We start from the raw sequence: 23260 nt of genomic DNA, 5'->3' as shown, positions 1-23260 counted from the left end.
TTCCTATCTACTGAAAAACTCCAAAATCCTTAGGCTGATCAGTTTCTTCCAGTATAATCCCATCAATAAACCATTGGATATCTCACATCATATTATCATTCACACTTAACTGTCATACCCTTTCTTGAATTCATTCACACTGCTTGCACTCACCACCTCCCAAAGCAAGCCAATTCCAGTCCTGCACCACTCCATGAGAGAAAAATCTTGTTCTCACATGCATTTCTCAAACATGCATTGCATTTATTCTCGACTACCATGATGCCCTCCATAAAATGAAAAATTCCATCTACTAGTATCTAATGTGACCCTTTCAGAAGTTTGAAGGTCTCTATCATATCACCCCTCCTTCTCCTGTTTGCTAGCATCTGCAGTTAATGACTTCTCAGTCTTTTTTCATAATCTGCATTCCACCTGATATCATAACACTTTTTTTTGTACCTTCTCTGCCATCATCTGCATCATCTTAAAAACCAGATCTGCACACAATGGTCCAAGTGAGGTCATATCAAGCCTTGTACAGAGGCAAAATTACTTCCTCATCTCTGTATGTCAGTGTTCATTTGTTCATTGCAGTTATCATATAAGTTGTATTTGAAATCCTTGCTACATGGTCTAAACTTAAACTTCCTATCTACTAAAAAACTCCAAAATCCCTAGGCTGATCAGTTTCTTTCAGTATAATCCCATCAAAAAACCATTGGATATTTCATTACACCAAAGTGCATAACTTTTAGTATTTTATATATTGAACTGATTGCCATATTCACATGCCCACAATTCCAAGTTATTCAAATCATTTTGCAAGTGCTGCATGTCAATCACATTCCTCATTATCCTGCCTATCTTTGCATCATCATTATCAGCAGCAAACAGCTGTATGTTTGCTGCTGCTGAAAGTTATTCACATTTTAAACTCCTTCATGACTTATGGGCCACCCTTTGCAATACACAGTGTTGGCTCATCTGTAGCAGCATGAAAGTAGTAGTTTAGCATAACTCTGTAGTGGTTCGTGTGTGGCTATCACTACTGCAATGTTAGTAAAGTTGGTATCGTTTCTTTGCTTCAAAAAGATCAGTTGTTTTCACATTATACTGTAGTGATATTAAATAAATAAATAAATATAGACTGGAGGAACTTTTTCTAAGCCTTTCTACGACCAATTCCCGAGTTAGTCGATCTCTGGCACGGGCAAGCGGGTTTTTCCTCCTGGAAACTCGGGGTTTTTATCCTGTAAACTCAAGAAAATTGACCGTTGTACCCACATTATTTCAGGCAGTAACATATCTTGTTAGGGTTAGATACCAAGAGATGGCAGCACTTGTTTGCCAGCCTCTTCATCAGTGGCTGCTATAATTGGTGATAGACATGGGCCTGATTGGCTCATGTCTATCACCAATTGTACAGAAGTTAGGTTCTGTACAGAAGTAGGCATAAGGAAACCAGATTTGATAATAAAGAAAGAAAAAATATGGGTTACTGATGCCCAAGTAGTGGGTACTGGGTTTTCCACTCACCTCTAGCCATCTTAACAAGGTGCAATATTACAAGCAGAACCAAGACCTTGTAAGATTAATACAAGAGGAGTTTGGGGCAAATCCTCACTTTAGCAGTGTCACTATTTCTTTTGCAGGGTTTGGTGCTCCGCTAGTCATAAAGACCTCTCTTTATTAGGACTGTCATATGGAGACTTTAAAATTCTGTCTCTACACGGTTATTTAATATGGGGACCATGGCATCATGCCTCTGTACATTCCATGTGTTCTAAAATAACACTGAGACATGTGAGATAGAGTTTCACTGTAGTGGCAGCCAGGCCTACAGTTAATGTCATCCCTACCCCAGCAAGATGTGAGGGTCCTTGTGGGCAGGGCTTTAATTCTAGTCCTAATAAGGTCTACATACTCATATCCTGATAGTAATCTGGTACCATCCCTATTCCACTGATGTTGAGGGCACACCTTGTAAGATTCACAAAGAGAAGTGCCATCGACAGAGCTCTGAAGTAGAGATGCCCATCTCTTATACTCTGCCGATGCTGTCACTATCTGGGAGCCCTGGTACTGGGTTCATCCCCTAGTGCATCTGTAATCATCTTGAATAATAGAACTATGGAAAGCCTCTCTGCAGATGGGTGAGGAGGAAGCTTCAAGCGCTAACCGGATGAAATGCAGTCGTGGAATCAACCAGCAGAGAGAGATTGAATACCGAGCCCTCCATCCTTCGCTCTAGAATGAAAGTACACCACTGGGGTGTCAGAAGGTAGGCAGAGCCAAGATCTCACTGCACAACAAACTGCCTTATCCATTCATACTGAAACATACGTTCTTCTGAGCACCAAATTGTGGTAATACCTCAGAAGTAAATAGCTAGACAGAATAAAATGCCTCTGCTGTGACTTAAGAGGAGCTTTCCTCAAAAGAGTAAGCCCATCAACCAAGGCTGAAGAGAGAGAAGACCTTCCTTTTGGAGTGAAGAAGATAGCTAAGTATCTCCATTCTTCCAGGATGGTCAAATAATGTAATGACCTATCATCCAGGAAAAAACTCTTGTTCTCAACCTTAAGCTTCTTGTCATGTCCTGAAGGATCAAGGTCTAAAAAGCAGGACTTCTCTATATTAATATTAAGGCCTTTCACATGAAAGAAGTTAACTCCCTGGTCGAGGAGTTCCTGCAGACCTGCTTTAATAGAGGCTACGAAAATGAGGGTTTTTTTTGCAAAGGCCATCGTATTAAAAGAGTGTGCACCAAGGGAGTAACTAATATGGTTAGGAAGCAAGCAAAGTAACTCATCAATGATGCAATTAAAGAAAAGAGGGGATAGAGGATCACTCTGACAAACTCCCTGAACAGTGGGAATAGAGGTTACCAGTAACACTTAATATAGAGAGAGACTATAATTCACACATTCAGCTTTATTTCCATTTTTGTAGATTGGAGCTATGAGAGCTCTACTTCAATCATCTGGAATTCAACCTTCTGACTTCTCTGAATTATACAGTTTAGCCACTGCAAAACTGTTATACATCCATATTTGAGCATTTCTGGTTGAATATCATCTATTCCAGTTGCTTTCCACACTTCAGGCTTTTCATAGCTTTTTCTACCCAAGTACTAAGTAAACTCCTATCATTTCAAGTGTCTCAGGACTTGAGCAGTTGGATTGCCAGCTTTCTGTCTGGATGCACACTATGTGTGATGGTAGACAGTTCCTTATCCTTTCACCATCCAACTAATGCTGGGGTTCCACAAGGTTCTGTTCTCTCACCAACCCTCTTCCTTCTGCTGTATATCAATGACCTACTTCAGTTGACCATCAACCCAATACACAGTTTTGCAGATCACAGCACATTGCACTCCTCCATTTCATTTGACAAACCTTACTCTACACAACTCACTTCAACCTACAGAACATCAACGGCCACTGCCCTCAGTTGTGACCTCCAACTTATCCTCCAATGGGGGCTCAGATAACATCATCAACTTCTTCAGATAACCTCCTTAACTTGGCATAAACACATCACAACCATTGCATACTCAGCTTCCAGAAAACTAGGATTTCTCTTTCACTCAATACGTTACTTCACCTCTAAATAGCTGTTAACTTTATACAAATCCATAATCTGCCCAGCTATTGAATACTGCCCTCACGTTGGAGCCCCACTTTGGAGTGGGGCTCCTAAAAGCTCCCTCAAAATGCTTGACTCAATACAGAGGAGAGCAATTAGATTGATAAATGACCCATCTCTTACCATCTCACTCCCTTCACTTTCACACAGACGTTTGGTCTCTGCTATTTGTGTATTCTAAAATATTTCCATGGCAAACGTTCATCTGAAATAGCATCAATAATTCCTCCAGTCAGTTCTAAGCCCATTGGGACATGTACAGCTACAGCCCAACCTCCTTTCACAGTATACCTTTGAAATCCACAGAACAAGTTTCTTTTCTTCTTCCTTCATCCCCTGCTACTGCTGTACTGTGGAACAGCCTTCTCCCTGATGTATTTCCCAAAGAATACAATATACAGGCTTTTAAATCAAATGTAAACAAGTTTCTCCTTTCCCGACCTACTACCCATATACGGTACTAAAGTACTATAGGTTGATCAACCAACCTCTCGTGTATGGGCCCTACATAAAAAAAAAAAAAAAGTACTGATTTTTGAATGAGGAATGCAAACATTCAGTTTGCATTCCTCTCGAATATTTTGTACTGCTGGTTTCATTTAACAGTCTTTCAGAGTAATTACACATGACATTTAGAATATCCTTATCTTCAGTTTCCATGTAGTTTTTATCATCTTCGATTCCTTTTATGGTATTCTTTACTCCATTTTTAAGCTTTTTCCAATAGCTTCCAGAAGTCTTTCCGTGACTTTTGTTTTGCTGTTTTTACACATAGATTAGTTCTGTTAAATATTCCTTTTAGGGCATCTGACTTATTTGCTAGGAGTTTTCAGTATGCTTTATTTTTTTCACAGCTTTAACTTCTTATGTCTACCAACCATGGTGTTCTTATTTTTCTATCCTTAAAGACAACTTCAGCACATGTTTCCCTTGATGAATCGATCAGTGTTTCCTTCAGAGTTTGTCACTGAGACTCCAAGGTTTGTTTTTTATTTTTGAACTATTTCATTTGTTATCGAATAATATTTGTATAGTGGAGTCTACAGTTTACCTGTAAAAGCTACTCATCTTTAATTCTTTTAAACTTTTTTTTTTTAAATATTGTTCTTTTCAATGTGATATTTTTTTCCTATTTAAAACTAATGGATAATAACTTTCAGTTTCAGATCATCTGTATACTCTTTGTGTCCTGAATCAGCATGAAGATATCACTATTAGCAAGCCATAGTCGGTGCGCTTTTCTTATTTCTTGTGTTCTTTCCACGTAAATTTGTGCTTATCTTTATGTTGGAACATGGTGTTAGTAATGTCTAGTCTGTATGCTGAGCAGAAATCCAGCAGATACTTACTATTATTGTTAGCTTTGCCTTTTTTTCTTAAATTTTCTCAAAATGTTTCTGTATGCGTGGTATGATTCATTTCCTATCCTGCTGTTTAAATCTCTAAAAAAAAAAAAAGTACCAATTTTCCATTTGGTTTGTGAGTTGCTTGCTTACTAATGACTAAAGAATTCCACCACTTCCTCCCTTATGAGAATCTTCTGTGGGACCATAAGCACAGATAAGTTTCATTGTCCATTTACCCATTTTAAAGATTGCCTATATAACTACTTGAAATTCCCTTTCAATCAAAAAGTTTATTTTCATGTTTGGTGTTCAGTGTTGTTGCCACTCCTTTTCCTTGGTTGTTATTGCCGAAATACAACATCTTATTACTAAAAGAAAAAGCCGTAAGGCTTCATTTTGGTGATGTAAAATTGCATAGGCAAAATGGATACTAGATCCAACATTATTTCAAAGCCGAATGTTTGTAGAAACTATGAAAGTTTTCTAAGTTAACCTGAGAGTTTACTAGAATACAATCCTCAGCACCCCCAACAACGTAACATCTTATACTTATTTAGTAAGATCCCCTCTATTTTTAGTCTTCTTTGTCTTAGTAATGCCAATTTTGTCTACATGGAAAAGTACCAAGTTTGATTTCCTTTCCATTGATACTTCTTATGTTGATGGTTTCTATCTCCATTTCTTCTGGCATTGGATTTGTTCTTCTAGAGGTTGAGGTGAAATAGCTGACTTTTTACTGTTGAGAAAAGTCAGATGAAATTGAGATGAAAATTGCAGGGGGACCTTGTTTAACTGGGTGTTGCCCCAGCTGGCATGAACTCTCATCATGTTGTATCATCATGTCTATTTCTGGTTTAAGCCAATAGAGAGTACAGTTTGATTGGCCAAGTCCCAAATTTCCAGCCCATCCTCATTCATTCAGTACCCATAATAATAGAGTACAAAGCATGTGAAGATGAAGATAGGACATTAGGTCAGAAGCCCCAGTTATTCTCTGCATTCCTTAACCACCTTACCAGGCCTTACCTCCATAATTACAATCTAAAAAGCAGAATGCAAAGTGTCCATTGAAGTCAATATAACCTTTGGATATTATAGAAATAATATGGATAAGAAGCATATATTTTTGATATATTTTATGTTGCCAGTTAAAAGACAATGTGGAGATTTCCTCCTAGCTTTGACCCTTATGCAACCCCAAAAATGTTTATATTTTATTATATTCCAGAGTTCAAACTGTATTTCTAACTCCAATTCATGATACTTCGCCTATGGGAAATTAGGGTTTCTTAATGTAGTTTTCCAGGAACCATATAGGTTCCTGGAAAACTATGTGAAGTATAGTTTGTAAAAGCAGGATGTGTTGTTTCTAATAGTTACATCTTATATAAAGTGGTAACATTTTTCACAATGAACTGTACTCTGTAGCTGAACTATATTAAATTAATTTATGAACATAAACTGTCTTGTTATTATTTTGATCTCTATTAATTCTATATGATGCTTTTATGGTATTCCATTAGGTGCAAAAAAAAAAATAACTGTATATATGAGGGTTGTTTGAAAAGTTTGGCAAACAAAAAAATCATCTTTATTTCTCAACATAGTCTCCATTGAGGTCTACACATTTGGTCCAGCGAATTTCCAATTTTTTCATCCCATCTAAAAAGTAGGATTTTTTCCTACTGAGCCAAATTTTTAAGTTTGGGAACAAGAAGTCACATGGGACCAAGTCTGGAGAATATGGTGGATGTGGAACCAATTTGAACCTCAGTTCATGCAATTTTGGTATTGCGATGGCTGATGTGTGGAACGGTGCATTAAGAGCACTTTTTTGTGCACTAATCTTGGCCGTTTTTTCTTCAGTTCTTCTTTTAAACGGTCCAACATAATAGACTCCTGTTATTGTCATACCCTTTTCCAAATAGTCTATCATGATAATTCCTTGGGAATCCCAAAAAACAGTGGCCATCACCTTCCCTTCTGACAAAATAGTCTTCTCTTTTTTTGGTGCTCTTTCACTGGGCATTGTCCACTGTTTTCACTGGTGCTTGAACTCAGGTGTGTAGTGGTGGATCTAAGTTTCGTCTGCAGTCACGAATCGATGTAAAAAATCCTGCGAATTGTGATTAAACATCATGAAACACTGCACTGAAATGTCTTCACATGTGTTTTTGATTGACAGTCAACAATCGTGGCACCCATCGTGCATACAGCTCATTCATGTGCAATTTTTTGTGCCGGTTATTTTACACCCATTCAGTTGAGATGGCTACAGTCGCATTAATCTCACACACTTTCACTCGGCGATCTTTCATAATGATAGATTTTGTCAATCATTTCCTTCGTAGTGACCTCAGTCGGGCATCCGGAGCATGCTTCATCTTCGATGGACTTACAACCATTTTTAAACTCATTTATCCAGAAATAAATAGTCTTTAATGCTGGTGCAGAGTCCTCATGAACTGCAACTCAGCTTTGATCTGTGTGGTCGTCCACTTCAAATAAAAGTTTTTTTTTTTTCACTGCATGAAACTCGTTTTTCTCCATTTTTATGAAAAATGTGAACACAGTCATTTTAAATGTTTGCCAAACAAGAACTATGCATTGCACGTGGCTAAAATTTTGCCAGGGGTCATGAAAAAAATAACACGTGCCGACACTGGTATGAATAAACGAATTGTGTCGCTGTCTATTGGAAATTTATCAAACTTCAAACAACTCTCATATATATACAGTATATATCAGGGGTGTTCAACTTGTCGATCGCAGGGCGATTTTTGGTCGATCTCTTGCGTATTCCTCCTTACTTACAAATTTAATTAAAACTGAAAACATAATATTTTAATTGTCAAATCAGTAATTTTCTTATAAGTCCGGGTAAATGAATTAATTTGGATCAGTGGAAGTCAAACATCGAGCCGAGTGAATACGATTATAAGCAAAGTGTAAAAACTCGATTGTAGCTTAAATATTGAATATTACAAAGCACATTACATCAATTTTTTACTTAGGTTAAGTCCCATGTGAATATTGTAAAAAAATAAACTTTGTTTGTCTCGATATAGTTTGTATTAGATGTTTTTTTAAATAACTATTTTGAAGCTAACTGTATATACTGCTTTAATAAGAATATCTTAGAGTGTTAAAAACAAAGGCAATGTTTTTGTCGCTGAAGCTGTACATCGCAGCATTAGAAAGATTGTTATTGAAACTTGTATGTACTGCCTGGATCCACTTTGCTTGAGAGAGGAGTTTCCTGCTTCCAGAAAGGAGCTTCTCGGTTTGAGACGTCGCTAGAGAGAGACTACTTCTAGGCCGCAGACAAGGTTTCAAATTGCCGAAAGGAAGAGTTCCAATTGCCAGAGAAAAGTTTCCAGGCCAGGTGAATGTCAGACATTCACCAGTGTGTTGTGTTTTCATTACAATTTGATGATTCAAACGACTTCACTGATATTGCTCAGTTAATGGTATTTATTCACATGGTATTTCGAGATTATTCAAGTAAAGAAGAACTTTTGAAAATTATAGCATTATTAGGAAGGACTAGGGGAGAAGACATTTTTTTGGCATTTGATGAATTTGTGAAACAACACAAACTTCCACTTTTTAAACTTGTGTCTATTACTACTGATGGTGCTCCTGCAATGATAGGTAATAAATCAGGCTTCATTTCATTATATAAAAACGATGACAAATATCCAGATTCGAGGAAAAGCCCTGCAACGGCGGTTATTTAAATTACAGGCAGATGATGATAGGGAACGTCTGTTGTACAATAATGTTCGCTGGCTCAGCAGAAGTCAATTTTTAGAAAGATTTCTTGTATTAATTAACGATATAAAAATTTTTCTTGATGAAAAAGGAGATATTTATCCACAATTGAGTGATAAAAGTTGGTTGTTACACTTATCATTTTTAGTAGATTTCTGTATGAAATTAAGCAATTTAAATTTGGAGTTACAAGGTAGAGATAAAAATTTAATTGACATGTTAAGTTCAATAAAAACTTTCCAATAATACTTACTTTTATTAAAGAAAAATATAAATGACCGCGAATTTAGACATCTCCCATATTTATTAAAATTTTTTGAACAAAATCAAGAAATGCTTCGCTATGATTTAAAAGAATTTATTTGTGAAATAGAATTAGTTTGAGGAAGAAATAAATTCAAGATTTAAAGATTTTAATAAAACTGAAATGATTGTATCTTTTATCAATAATCCATTTCAAGAAAACTTGAACATCACAGAAATTTCAAATAAAATTAGTGGGCTGTTTGATATAAACCAAGCTGAAGTAGAACTTGAGATAATAAACATTCAGAATAGTGTACAATTAAAAACAATAAACAATGAAGTAATTTGGAAGTATACACATGAAAAATATCCAATATTAACTGATATTGTGTGAAAAATTCTGTTGTGTTTCGGATCGACATACTTGTCAGAATCCACTTTTTCAAATATGACCATCATAAAAAATCAATTAAGAAACCAAATTGCAAATGATCATTTGGATGATTGTCTGCAATTGGCCACTTCTTCACATCAACTTGACTATGAAAATATTGCAAGGTCCAAACAATGCCAAATTTCACATTAACTTTTTTTTGTTTTTAATCAACTGCATTTCCTGTAACTTGTGAGTTTGTAATCAATCTGTCGTTTTTTCTAACTTTAGTTTTCCAAAACAGAGAAATAAATATTTTATTCCAATATATATGTATATATATATATATTTTTTTTTTTTTTTTGTTGTATTAAAATAATTAAAAGTGATAAATAAATTTTTAAATACACAAATAAAGCTTTTAGTTGTGTATTTTTTTTAGTTGTTTATTTGTGCATAATCAGATATCAGGTTGGGGGAACGTGATCTATATAAGAGAGTAGATTGCCGAATAACTTTTTATAGTAAAAAGGTTGAACACCACTGGTATATATATTGTACACTTACTATATATATATATATATATATATATATATATATATATATATATAGTATGTCCAGACACACTGTATATACTCATGTTGTCCATAAAGTAACAAATGAATAAGCATGTCTCATGCATGTTGGTTATAGTTTCATTACACTCTCAATGATTATTTACCTTCAACATTGTTTGTGGTGTGGTTGGAGAAAACTGTCTTCAGATATAGTATTCAAAAAAGGTGATGGTAATGGAGCATTACTTCATCAATGGATGTTATGCAGTTGCCAAAGAAACCCTGACAGCAAAATTTCCTGCTACTTCTTCACAAGCAGTTGATGTTTCAAAAGCAGCTCCCATAAAATATGTCAGACAATTTTAAATCCTCAGCATTTTATCAGTCTGAATTCAGAAGATCATGCTGCCTGAGTGGTTTTGTGAGTGGTTTACTTTTAAACAGATTTTCTGTAGACTTGCCAAAGCACAGTTTCACATCAGTTGGGGTACATTAATTGTCATAATAACAATTATGGGATGTTCACTCATTCTTATATATTCACAGATATGCAACTGCATCTACAAATTGGTGTTAGGAGAGTTAATATTTATGTTTTCCAAAACAGCTGTGACAGTGACCAGTTACTGTGAATTTATTGATTGGTTTATTGAAGCATTAACTGAAGAAGAAATTGAGAAAGTTATAGCATAGCATTGTTATAGTATACAAAAAGCATGAATCATTTGCAACAATTTTTAGTGATATAGTCATAAGCATAGGTCTTTATTCTACTCATTCTTTCAACTTGACAGCTTCTGATTGTAACTTAAGATATTTAAAAGATATGAATTTACACAAACTAAACTTAGATAAGATGATTTGAAAGGCACTGCAAAGTTTCTCTTATATTTTTGGCCATGAAATTTTGCAGCTGGCGTTCTGAGATGAGTGCTAGTTAAGAGCCTGCATTACAGGAAAGGATATAATTTTCAACATTTGCAATTGGTAGCATCAGGAAGCAATTAAGCTAAATAACCTGTAAGGAAACTGTGAATTGTAATCTGCATCAGTACAGATATCTCTTGTGTGTCTATAGCAGTCATTAAGAAATTATACTCATTATTTAACCTGTAAATAAACTGTGGTGTGATATCTTGTTTACATGAATTATTTTACAGCACCTTGTAGTGTAGTTGTGAGGATGTTACAACATTTGTCCACCAGCTGGGAGGATGGGTTCAAATTTTGGCTAGGATGCAAGAAACTTGTGTCTTGTATCCTAGAAATGCATTGACAGTATCACAGGGAAGTGGATTGAGTTATCCTTCCTAAAAGTCATCTGTTTTATCTGCAGAACAGGTCAACTGGCCTGAGGACACATGTTACAAATGACTACATTGACTAACTTCATAGCCTCAGTTGCTGCAACTGTAATTCCAAACACCCAGCTAGCATTAACTTTATAGACACAGTATTAATAATGAACTATTAATTTAATGTACTTAAAAATTCTATTATTTTAACATAATAATAAATGATATTATATGCAAATGTGAATGCTTCATGCATTAAGAGTGATTAAAAAAACACTCAAGTTTATTAAATAAAATCATCATGTATGTATTGTCTAAATGTACTTACACTTGGTGAATGTCAATCTAACCTACTAGTTTGTGGGCAGCATACTGCTGGAGAGATACCTTGATGTTATCCTTATTAAAATTTTTAATGACTATCACCATGAATGAATAATATTCTGAATTTATTTCTATATTTATATATATTTTAAATGGTAATTAATTCACTTTCATTTTTTATGAAATTTTTTCTTCCCTTCATACAAAAATATTGAGGAAACAAGTGGGTTTGTTATTTTAGGTATCGTGCTCCAGAAGTATTGTTACGGTCTACAAACTATAGCTCACCAATAGATATTTGGGCAGTGGGGTGCATCATGGCAGAACTGTATACTTTGCAACCGTTATTTCCTGGAAGAAGTGAAATTGATCAGATATTCAGGATATGTTCTGTACTTGGAACTCCAGACAAAGTAAGTAAATTATATTAGTTAAATTGTATTGGAAGGACAAGAATGAATATTTTTACATTTCCATTTTAATTAAAATACTAGTTATTAGCATGCAGTTGCAGATCAAAAAAAGTATCAGTTTCTTATTGAATATTCATTGTAATTAATTCTTTTCTATGGGTTTAACGTAATGAAGGTTGTATTCTTTGGAGAGAGCAGAATGGGGGGGGGGCTGTTCCAAAGAACAGAAAATGGTTAGCAGTGGCTCATGTTCTAATGATTTTGGAGGAAAGTGGAGGAATAATAGTGGCCAATTCAGCAGAGCACTCTCCATGGAAGTATCTGTAGAAGAGGCACAAGGCAGAAACTAAACATCTGTGTGAGAGGGATTGAAGTGGATATGTGAGAGTGGGATCATTACTTAGCCAGGTGGCCTTCTTCTGGATAGAATTGAGCAATCTTAGAGAGGATTTTTGGTGCACCACTTCAAATATGGGAGCAGTATTCCATTGTTGGCAGATTTGTTTAGAGTTGGCAGTTGCGAAGGTGTGAAGCAGTGTCTTGTGTGAAAAAGTACACCAAGTTTTACACTCCTCTCTCTCTCTCTCTCAGTTCCAGGTGTTTACAAAGTTCCTTGTTCCTGCAACTATTTTATTATGGTCAAACTAAGAGAGCTGTTATCATCCACAGATGTATTTTTCATAATAACATGAAAAATACATCTGTTGCCATAAGTGTGGTCAGCCAGGGCTTGCTAGCAATGCTTTGGATACCTTGCACAGAATCAAATGTTACTATGCTTTCCACCACAAAAAAAATACAAATTTAAAAGACGTATTTTAGAATCAGCAGCAGAATTGAAAAACCGACCTAATCTTAATAAATATGGTTGTATTAAACTTCCTAAGATTTGGGAAACATTAATTCTTTGGCCTCCCGTCCATCACAGCTAAGGCTAACTGACAGCACCCATAGAGGGTGTCTGTCATAGAACTTGAGGCTACCAGTCTAATCTTTTTCATTTATTGTTTGTGCAAATTTGCATGTGTTTTTGAAAATTTAATATTGTTTAAATTAAAACATGTTGCTTAATTAATTGTATGTGCTGTATTTATTCCATTAAACTCCATAATGAGTACTCCATTTGAATTTACTGATGATGTTACTGACATGAATAACATAACATACCTTAATATATTAAACATTAGTTAAAAAGTGTTTATTATTATCATCATCAGATCTCCGTGGAGTCAAGAGACCACCCATCGCAGGAGGTCCCACTCTAACATGCACAACTCATCATACTTTGACTTAAAGGCATTCACTGTCTTTGTACTCACCACACTTCCAGGCACGGCATTCAATCACCCACCACTTTTCAGGCAAAAAATCTATTCCTCACCCCCTTGTTCACACCTTCCTTATACAGCTTCCAGGGATGGCCTCTTGTCCACCATCCCCCCCATCTCCTGCCCTTCTATGAAAAATTTCATCCACATTAATCTGGTAATTACCCCTTACCAGCTTATATGTTTTGATCATGGCCTCCTCCTCCTCCTATCAACTAGCATCTGCAGTTCGCATTCTCTCAATCTGTTTTCATACTTCATGTTCCAGAGACCCGAAACCAACTTGGTGAATTGTCTCTGAACCCTCTCCAACAACCCATCATCCTTTTGAAAAAAAAGGCTATCAACCAAACCTGTGCACAGTAATCCATATGCAGATCAAAGTAAAGATGTGATGATCAAAGCCTTGTAAATTGGGATCATCACATCTTTACTTCTACATGTCAGTATTCTCCACATCATTGCCATAATCTGCTGTTCTGTCCTCACAATTTTAGCAATGCCCCTGAAATCTCAGGACATCTATCCACTATCACTCCCAGATCTTTCATCTCCTCCACCTTCTCTAAGATATCCTCACCAGTCTTATACTCTGCATCCCATCTTTACTTCCCAAATTTTAAAACATTACACTTTGCTATATTGAACTGATATCCCTACACACTCGCCCATTCACCCAGTCTATTCAAGTGCTCTTTCAAGACTACAACACCAATATACTTCTCATAGCTCTCTCCGACTGTACATCCTCTGAAAACAACTGTATATCATCATTCAAATCCTTTCCAATGTTATTTCATACAAATCAAACAACAATGGCCCCAAAACAGACACCCTGGGACACACCACCACTACTGACGTTCCTTTTCTGGTATATTGCTTTCCCACGCACAGCCTGCTGATACCTATCAGAAAGCCAATCCTCAATCTGGCAGACTAATTACCATCCAGCCTCATTTGTTCCAATTTAATTACCAGCCTGTTATGTGGCAATTCATCAAAGGTCCCTGCAAAATCTAAATATACTACTGCATATGCATCCCCGCCCCCTGTCCAGTGCATTTGTCACCTTGTTATAATAAGTAAGTAGATTGCTAAAAATAATACGATCTTCCTTTAGCAAATCCATGCTGTCCATTAAAGAGAATTCTGCTACTGTCAATGCAGTTTTGAATCCCGGTCCTCACTACTGCTTCTCTAACACATTAACCACTACTCCAGACAAGCAGATTTGCCTATAATTCGAAGCCTTGGTCTTATTGGCCCATTTATGAAGCAGAATAATTTTGTCCACTTTCCACTCCTTTGGAACTTGAGCAATGTAAGGCTAATGTTAAAAAGCTAAGTTAAAGATATTAACTCCCTGGAACATACCCTCAAGTGTGGTGATATGCCATCGAGTCCTATGGTGGCATTATTGACATAAAGTTGACTCAATTCCCTATATAAATCCTGCTCATTCATCATCAGTGGTTCTTCCCACATTCCTGATGCTCTTGAGTTTTGCATTATTTTGCATTCACAAGGATGGAATACTTTAATGAATTGCCCATTTAATATCTCTACTATATCCTCCTTGTTGATTATTATTTGACCATTATCAATGACAAACATTATCCTCCCATAATCATTCTTCCTTTTACTGGCCACATATCGAAAAAAATCCCTAGAATTTCTTTTAGCTTCATTTTCTAACTGCTGCTTACACTGTGCCTTTGCTCCCCTTACCAAGTATTTATTACCTTCCTTGCTTGCTCTTTGTACTCCTCATGTAACTGATTATCTCCACTCATCTTGTGCCACCTCCACAATGCCTTTTTCTTCCAGATTGCACGCTTCACCTCTTCAGTCATCCATTTTACACCTACCTTATTTAATCTCCTGACCTTTGGAATATACTCAGTTGTTGTCTCTACCAGATAATTCCTGAGTAGGGACCAAGTAGCATTGATTTCCTTCCCATTTAATTTCCCATTCCATGGTATAGCTGTAAGCTACCTCCTGAGTTTGTCATAATCACCTGCCTTATACAATGGTGTCCAAAACCTAAGGACGAACACTATTTCTGAAGATTACAAATGCAAATTCAGATGAATCAGCTTGTGGCAATTTGTATAACTGATGATCGAGTAGAAAGTGGAAAAACATTCGAAAGTTTAAATTGCGCTCAAAGAGGGGGGGGGGGTGCATGTGGTAGCACTCAACAGGATAAAAGGCAAAAGATTAAAATGTACTAAGTGAATTGTGTTTGAAAGAAGCTCTTTTTGTAAAGGAATAAAGTTGCACGCTTGATGTCTTGTAATGTCTCAAATACCTCATCTAGATGATTTCACACAGGGAAGAATTATTGGAAAGCTTGAAGAAGGCCTCAGAATTACTAATATTGCCAGAGAGTTTAGAATATCACATAGTATTGCATCCAGACTCTGGGGTTTCAAGCCAATAGAATGCGTTCTGGATATTTGCTAAGAGGTTTCCTTGCTCTACCACGGGGCATGAAGACAGATTTTTGGTTATAATAGCAAAACATAATCGATGCACCATGGCAGGTCAGCTTGAAAGTTGACTCCATTCAAGCATAGGTATGTGGATATCTCAACAAACTGTGGCAAGATGCCTATACACCTGAAGGCCTATAGTCTTTATCCCTTTATCCACAGCTCATTGTAGAACATGTTTTCAGTGGTGTTGTATCCATAAAAATTGGACAAGACACAAACGGGTTAATGTACTGTTTACAGATGAGAGCCGTTTTAGTCTTCCGATTCTAGACAACATTTGATCTGGCATGAAAGTAGTGCTGCTTACCATTGCGAGAATGTTCTTGAAAGGGATAGATACAGCGATGTTGGGGACATAGTGTGTGTGTGGTGGTGGTGGGGGGGGATATTATTATTAATGGATGCACCGAGCTACAAGTATTTGAAAAAGGGACAACAACTGGTAAACAATATTATAACGAAGTTCTCCAGTGTCATGTTCAATTGTTCCGTGGTGCTCTAAGTGAAAAATTCATTTTTATGGATGACTGCCACACCACATCATACATGAGCAGTTGCTATTTGCTCCTTCTGGAGACTGAGGATATTAATCGAATCAAGCCATCAGCACCCTCCCCAGATTTCAACCACATAGAACACATCTGGGATTCAATAGGGAGATGCATTGCTGCTCAAAATTTCTCTCCAGTCCACTCCTCCTTGCTCTGAAGGAGGAGTGGACCAGTTTGCCTCAAGAACTCCTGAATCACTTGCTAAGTATGGTATAATGTTGTGAGAGTTGCATTGCAGTTTGGGGTGGACATGTTCCATACTTAAATGTCTTCTCACATAGTTTTCTGTAAGTGCTGTACATTAATTTCTTAACTATGTCCTTAGGAAATTTGTAACTTTTGTCAAAAACGTATTGCAATTTAATTTGCACAAAGTTTACAACACTTTTTTTTTATATATAATATACTTTATTGGTATGCTCGCAATAAATTTATATTTGGCTGCAGTCATGAACATTTTTCCATATATAGGTAAAATTGTAGCTCTTCCTTAGCTTTTGAACACCAGTGTAGTTCCACATATAATCCTTCACTTCTTTGTAACTTTCACCAACTGGAGGAAGATTCAACACCTCATTTACAGTAATATCCTCTGATGATATAATGAAATTTAAGAATCTCAATCCCACTGTAGCCTCTATTACATACTGCTTAAGATAGTTGTCCCTCAAAAACTCAAGAATTTATTCTCTTTGGTTCCGGATACTGTCTCTTCATCTACTTCATTCTACTTCTCAAAGTGTTCACCATTTGGAAAAACTAGTAATTTCTCCAAATCTGATGGTCGTTGTGGATTCTAGACATTCAAAGAACTGTTGATTTTCTCCTTTATATAAATGATAAAATGTTTCAAGTTTTTTCAGATCTTAAATTGTGGTGTTTGAAGCAGTTTATTATTTTATGAAATATCTATTAATAATTATATTATATCTTTCTTTCTTTATTAATTTTCATGTTTTATCATGAGGAAATTTCTGCAGTACCTTCTGTTTTAAAACTAGGTGGCTTTATCCCATTTTTGCTAATGTCCCTTAATGCTCACCATTCTTTGGTCGTTTTGAGCTCATATATTTCATAAAATTGTTGTCACCTGCTTATTGTGACATATTTACTGCCAAATGTGATGAATCAGTGCCATGGTGTTATTTTTTTATACAGAGCAACAGCCAGCCTTCTTGACCGAGTGGATATCATACCTGCTCTCTGACGAAGAAGTCACGGGTTTGAGTCCCATCGTGGGCGTGAGTGTTTGTAAAAGCTTGCTGTGGATGAGCTGGTATAGCTCCTTGAGTTTATGTCTTGTCTTTTTTTTTAAATTACATTTTGTTCTTCATGTATTAATATGAAGCAACATCCCAGGCAAAAATATTTTTGCTTCAGAATTATTGAATTTAATGTGGATAACACACTTCAGCAGTTAGCTCATCAGCATATGGCAAACAATTATTATGAGAAAACTTCATCTGTACAGATAGATTGTGAGGAGTAAAGAACACATTGAAAGAAAGAAATAGAATTTATATTTATGTGATGAAGGGGTCCTAGATTTGAAAGTACTGGATCTGGTGATAGCATTAAAGGATTTGTCCGTGACAAAAGTATCCACTGCTTATTTTTGATTAGAGACATGGCTTAGCATTTTACCATGCTAAGCATGGTAAAATTTTCATTTATGAAAGGTGGTATATATGGAACTACACAAATAGTGATTATGAAAGTGATTTGGAGCAGTTCCACAGATAAAAACTATAAGGGAAAGAGGTTAGCTATGTATGAAGAAATAATCAAAGGTATTTGAGGGAATTAATATCAGACTGCACACTAGGATCAAGTAGATAGAGAAATCAGGTGGGAGTTAAATGGAAGTAGGAGCATCAAAAAAAAAAGATAAAGAAAACAAAGTCATGAAGAGAACATAAAGGTGATGGGCATCGCTTAATGAGTAGTGCAAAGCTTAGGCAAGGAAAGTGATCAACATGGTAAGGGATGCAAAATCAGATTATGAGAGGAAATTAGCTGAGCAAAGGAAATCTCAGCATTTCTTCCACTGTGTGACCACTAAAAAGAAGAATGATAGAAGGTTATATTTGATGGCCTTCCATCCAGTAAAGCTAATGTAGTGACTGATACAGGGACCACTGTGAGAATAGAGATAGATAAACATGCAGATTTTGATTTTAGTTGTCATCATCATCATCAAATTCCTGCTATGTACCCTCAAGGGATGTACAGGATATAATAGTACTACATGAAAAATTTACATCATTATTAATTTCCTATCTACAATTTTCCTCCAAATCAGTCTGTTACTTGTCAAGACTCCAACATTATCAGATCTTATATTTCTATCATCTAAGGCACTTTGTACCGTATCAATCCACCTATATCTTGGTCTTCCTCTGGGTCATTTTCCTGCCAACCTGGCAGAGAACATTCGTTTTGCTAATCTATCCTCACCCATTCTGTTTAAGTAACCATACCACCTGAGATTAGCTATGCTAATGCATTCCTGGATGCTGACAATGTCAAGTTCTTTCCTAAAATCCTCGTTTTTAATATGATATTGCCATTGATGCCATCTGTTCACACCTATAATCTTTCTCAGGACTCTCATATCTGTGGTCTCTAGTCTTTGGTCAAGTGTTTTACTTCTGATCCAGCTCTCAGATCCATAAGATAAAACTGGCTTGAACACTGTCTTGTATACAGCTAATTTAGTGTTCCGACTAATTTCTCTCTTATTCCATATGAATTTATTCAATTGACTTCCCACCATACCAGCTTTGCTGATTCTGTTGTCTATTTCTATATTTAATTTACCATCTTCAGTAAAAATCGTGCCTAAATAGCTGAAATGTTTTACTTGTTCCACTGGTTCTCCATTCAAAATATAGTTGACATTTTCAATGATTCTGCCTATTTTCATTGTCTTTGTCTTTTTATTGCTGACCTTCATACCATATCTATTACAACAGCTATTCAATTTAGTCAGAGAATCTTGCAGACTTGTAGCAGATTTATTTAGAAGTATAACATCATCCACATAAAGCAAAGAGTTGACATTAACATCTCCAATTTTGATATCATGTTTAATACCACTTTCCTTCATAATGTGATCCATATAGATAATGAATAACAGAGGGGATAATGTACATCCTTGTCTCACACCAGATTTAACATTAAACCATCTTTCTGTACTTCCTTCAATTCTAACTGCTGACTTACAACTCAAATAAAGACTAAGTATTGCTTGATATAATGTCCCATTGACACCATATAACTGCAGTGTATTGAATAGCTTCTCTCTTGGCACCTTGTCATATGCCTTTTCCAAATCGACAAAACTTAAATACAGATCTTTGTTATATTCCCATGCTTTCTCGACTATTTGTCGTAAAGTGAAGATCTGATCCTGACAGCCTCTATTTGGCCTGAATCCAGCTTTTTCTTCAACCAAGCTTTTCTTCCACAATTCTTCTCAACCGTTTCTCAAGTATACTTGCATAGATCTTGCCAGGAACACTCAGTAGGGAAATAACTCTGTAATTCTCACATGCAGTTTTATTTCCCTTTTTATATATGGGTACTATGAGAGCTCTACTCCAATCATCGGGAATTCGTCCCTCTGTCCAAGCCTTCTGAACTATGCAGTGCAGCCACTGTAAGACTCTCACATCACCATACTTCAGCATTTCTGGTCGAATATCATCTACTCCTGCTGCCTTTCCACATTTCAAGCCTTTGATGGCTTTTTCTACTTCAAGTATGGATATGTATTCCTGACTGCATGCCTGGTCAGTGTTTTTTACCACTGTGCTGTCATCACTGCTTGTTTCATTTAGAAGTTTTTCAAAGTAATTACTCCATACTTCAAGGATATCCTTTTCTCCCGTTTTCATGTCACCTTTATCATCTCTAACTCCTTTTACAGCACACTTTCTTCCATTCCTAAGCTTCTTCAACAACCTCCAGAATATTTTGCCACCTTCTTGATATTTATTTTCTATATTCTTGCCAAAGTCCTCCCATGACTTTTGTTTAGCTAGTTTTACACAGTGTTTAGCATTCTTGCATTTGGCTCTATGTTCTCTAAGAGCACAAGCTGACTTATTTGCCAGGAACTTTTGATATGCTTTCTTCTTTTCCTTCACTGCCTCTTTAACTTCCTGTGTCCACCAGGGAGTTCTGATTTTTTTATACTTACATAGAACCTCACCACATGCCTCTCTGGCAGAATCAATCAATGTTTTCTTCAGAGTTTGCCACTGAATCTCCAAGGTTTTGATTCCTGTTCTCAAACTCTTTCATTTTTTCTTCAATAATCTTTGTGTATTTTAGTCTACAGTTCACATCTGAGAGCTGCTCAACTTTTATTCGCTTTAAAACTTTCTTACATGTTATTCTTTTCAATATGAAATTCAATTTTATCTTGCTCAAGACTAGATAGTGATCACTTCCAATTTCAAATCCTCTGTACACTCTGGTGTCCTGCACCAGGGAGAAAACATCACTATCAACAATAACATAGTCAATGAGACTTTTCTTATTCCTAGCCTCTTCTCTCCATGTGAATTTGTGCACATTTTTATGTTGGAACATGGTGTTAGTAATAACCAGTCCATGTTCTGAGCAGAAATCCAACAGATATTTGCCATTATTATTAGCTTTGCTCTTTTCTCCAAATTTTCCCAAAATATTTTTGTATGTCTCACAATCATTTCCTACTCTGCTATTTAGATCCCCAACAAGGACCAACTTTTCATTTTTCATTGTGTCAGTGGCTTTTTCTAAAGCCTCAAAAAATTCCTCCACTTCTACCTTAGTAGAACCTTCTGTGGGACCATAGGCACAAATAAGTCTCATTGTCCAGTTCCCCATTCTCATATTTGCCCACATTACTCTACTTGAGACTGACTGCCATTCAAGAAGATTAGCCTCGTATTTTGTGTTGAATACTATGGCTACTCCTTCTTTTCCTTGATTGTCATTGCCTGAATATAACATTTTGTATTTATTGCTCAGAAAGATCTCACCAGTTTTGGTCTTTTTTGTTTCAGTCATTCTGATTATGTCGATCTGGTACTTATCTAATTCCTCAGCTAGCTCCATTTCTTTGCCATTCAGGCTTTTTACGTTGATAGTACCGATCTTTAACTCTGGTGATGTTGAGTTGGGGTTTGTTTTCAGATTTGTTCCAGTAGCTGACTTTTCACTGTTCGCCCTGGTTCCCTGGCGAAAACATCGGGGGCCTTGTTTAACCGGGCGACGCCCCAGCCGGCATGAAATTTTGTCATGTTGTACCATCATTTTTAATTTTGGTTTAACCAATAAGAATACAGTTTGGTCGGTTAAATCCCATTGCCAGCCCATCCTCGTTCGTTCAGTATCCAAGTAGATACCCAACAGGGTGCACCACGAGAAGGTGAGGATTGGACATTAGGTCAGAAGCCCTGGTCAATTCTCTGCATTCCTTTAAAGGCTATGTGGAGGTCTCCTCTCAGAAATCTGAATGCAAATACATGGATTTGAATGGGATATCTGCCCATGTGCTACGAGAAAGTGTAAGAGAATTAGCATTGCTCCTGACCAGGCTGTTTAACTCTCAACACTGGGTAAGGTTCCAGGGGAGTGAAAATAATAACATATTTCCACTACATAAATGTAGTTCCAAGACAAAAGTAGGAAATTTTAGATGATCATTGTCTGTATTAGGAGTAGTGGTTAAGCTGTTGGAAATGTTAGCTTAATCACCACTCCTAACATGGAAAAATTCAGGAATAGGTGGGTAGGAATGTGTCTTTGTGAAAAGTAGTTTCCACCTTAGAAATTTTCTCACGTTCTATAAAAGAGTGACTGTTGAGTTGAATAAATTAGGTGGGTGCACCATAATATTACCTGACTTCGCAAAAGTATTTGTCAGGATACCACATCATCTTGATCAAATTACTGATATATACCCTCAAGGGGTGTATGTACAGGATATGATAGTACTACATGAAAAATTTACACCATTACTAACTTCCTATCGACAATTTTCCTCCAAATCAGTCTGTTACCTGTAAAGTCATCTGTCATCTGTTACCTCCAATATTATCAGGTCTTATATTTCTATCTTCTTAGGCACTGTAGCAATCCACCTATATCTTGGTCTTTCTCTAGGTCTTTTTCCTGCCAACCTGGCAGGAAACACTTGTTTTGCTAATCCTTCCTCTCCCATTCTGCTTAAGTGACCATACCTCCTGAGATTTGCTCTGCTAATGCATTCCTGGATGCTGACAATTTCAAGTTCTTTCCTAATATCCTTGTTTTTAATATGATATTGCCATTGATGCCATCTGTGGTTTGAACTCTCTTTTTTTTTACAGCTAATTTAGTGTTTTGGCTAATTTCTCTCTTATTCCATATAAATTTATTCAATTGACTTCCTACCATACCAGCTTTGTTGATTCTGTTGTCTATTTCTATATTTAATTTACCATCTTCACTAAAAATCGTGCCTAAGTAGCTGAAATGTTTTACTTGTTCTATAGGTTTTCTATTCACAATGCATTGATATTTTAAATATTTCTGCCTATTTTCATTGTCTTTGTCTTTTTAATGCTGACCTTCATGCCATATCTATTATTCAATGTAGTCAGGGAATCTTGCAGACATGTAGCGGATTTATTTAGAAGTATAACATCATCTGCATAAAGCAGAGAGCTGACATTAACATCTCCAATTTTGATATGAGATTTAATACCACTTTCCTTGATAATGTGATCCATATAGATAATGTACATCCTTGTCTGACACCAGATTTAACATTAAACCACCTTCCTGTACTTCCTTCAATTCTAACTGCTGACTTACAACTCAGATAAATACTAAGTATTGCTTGGTATAATATCCCATTAACACCATATAACTGTAGCATTTTGAA

The 23260-nt window shown here is 36.2% G+C and overlaps 1 protein-coding gene across 2 annotated transcripts in view; it reads left to right on the top strand.

Moving 5' to 3' along the window:
• The window catches only part of LOC150095350 (serine/threonine-protein kinase dyf-5), a 337365-nt gene that overhangs the window by 154084 nt on the left and 160021 nt on the right, over nt 1-23260 (top strand). For both annotated transcript variants that reach the window (XM_090410825.1, XM_090410826.1), the window contains exon 6: nt 11787-11958. In XM_090410825.1, coding sequence (XP_090266951.1) covers nt 11787-11958 — 172 coding nt within the window. The remainder of the gene's footprint in view (nt 1-11786; nt 11959-23260) is intronic.

This window comes from Typopeltis vanoorti, chromosome 20, assembly GCF_054136105.1.
Source record: "Typopeltis vanoorti isolate ZY-2024b chromosome 20, IOZ_Tvanoo_1.0, whole genome shotgun sequence".
NCBI classification, from domain to species: Eukaryota; Metazoa; Arthropoda; class Arachnida; order Uropygi; family Thelyphonidae; genus Typopeltis; species Typopeltis vanoorti.
The sequence above is the reverse complement of the archived record's forward strand: the minus strand, read 5'-3'. Positions and strand labels throughout refer to the sequence as shown.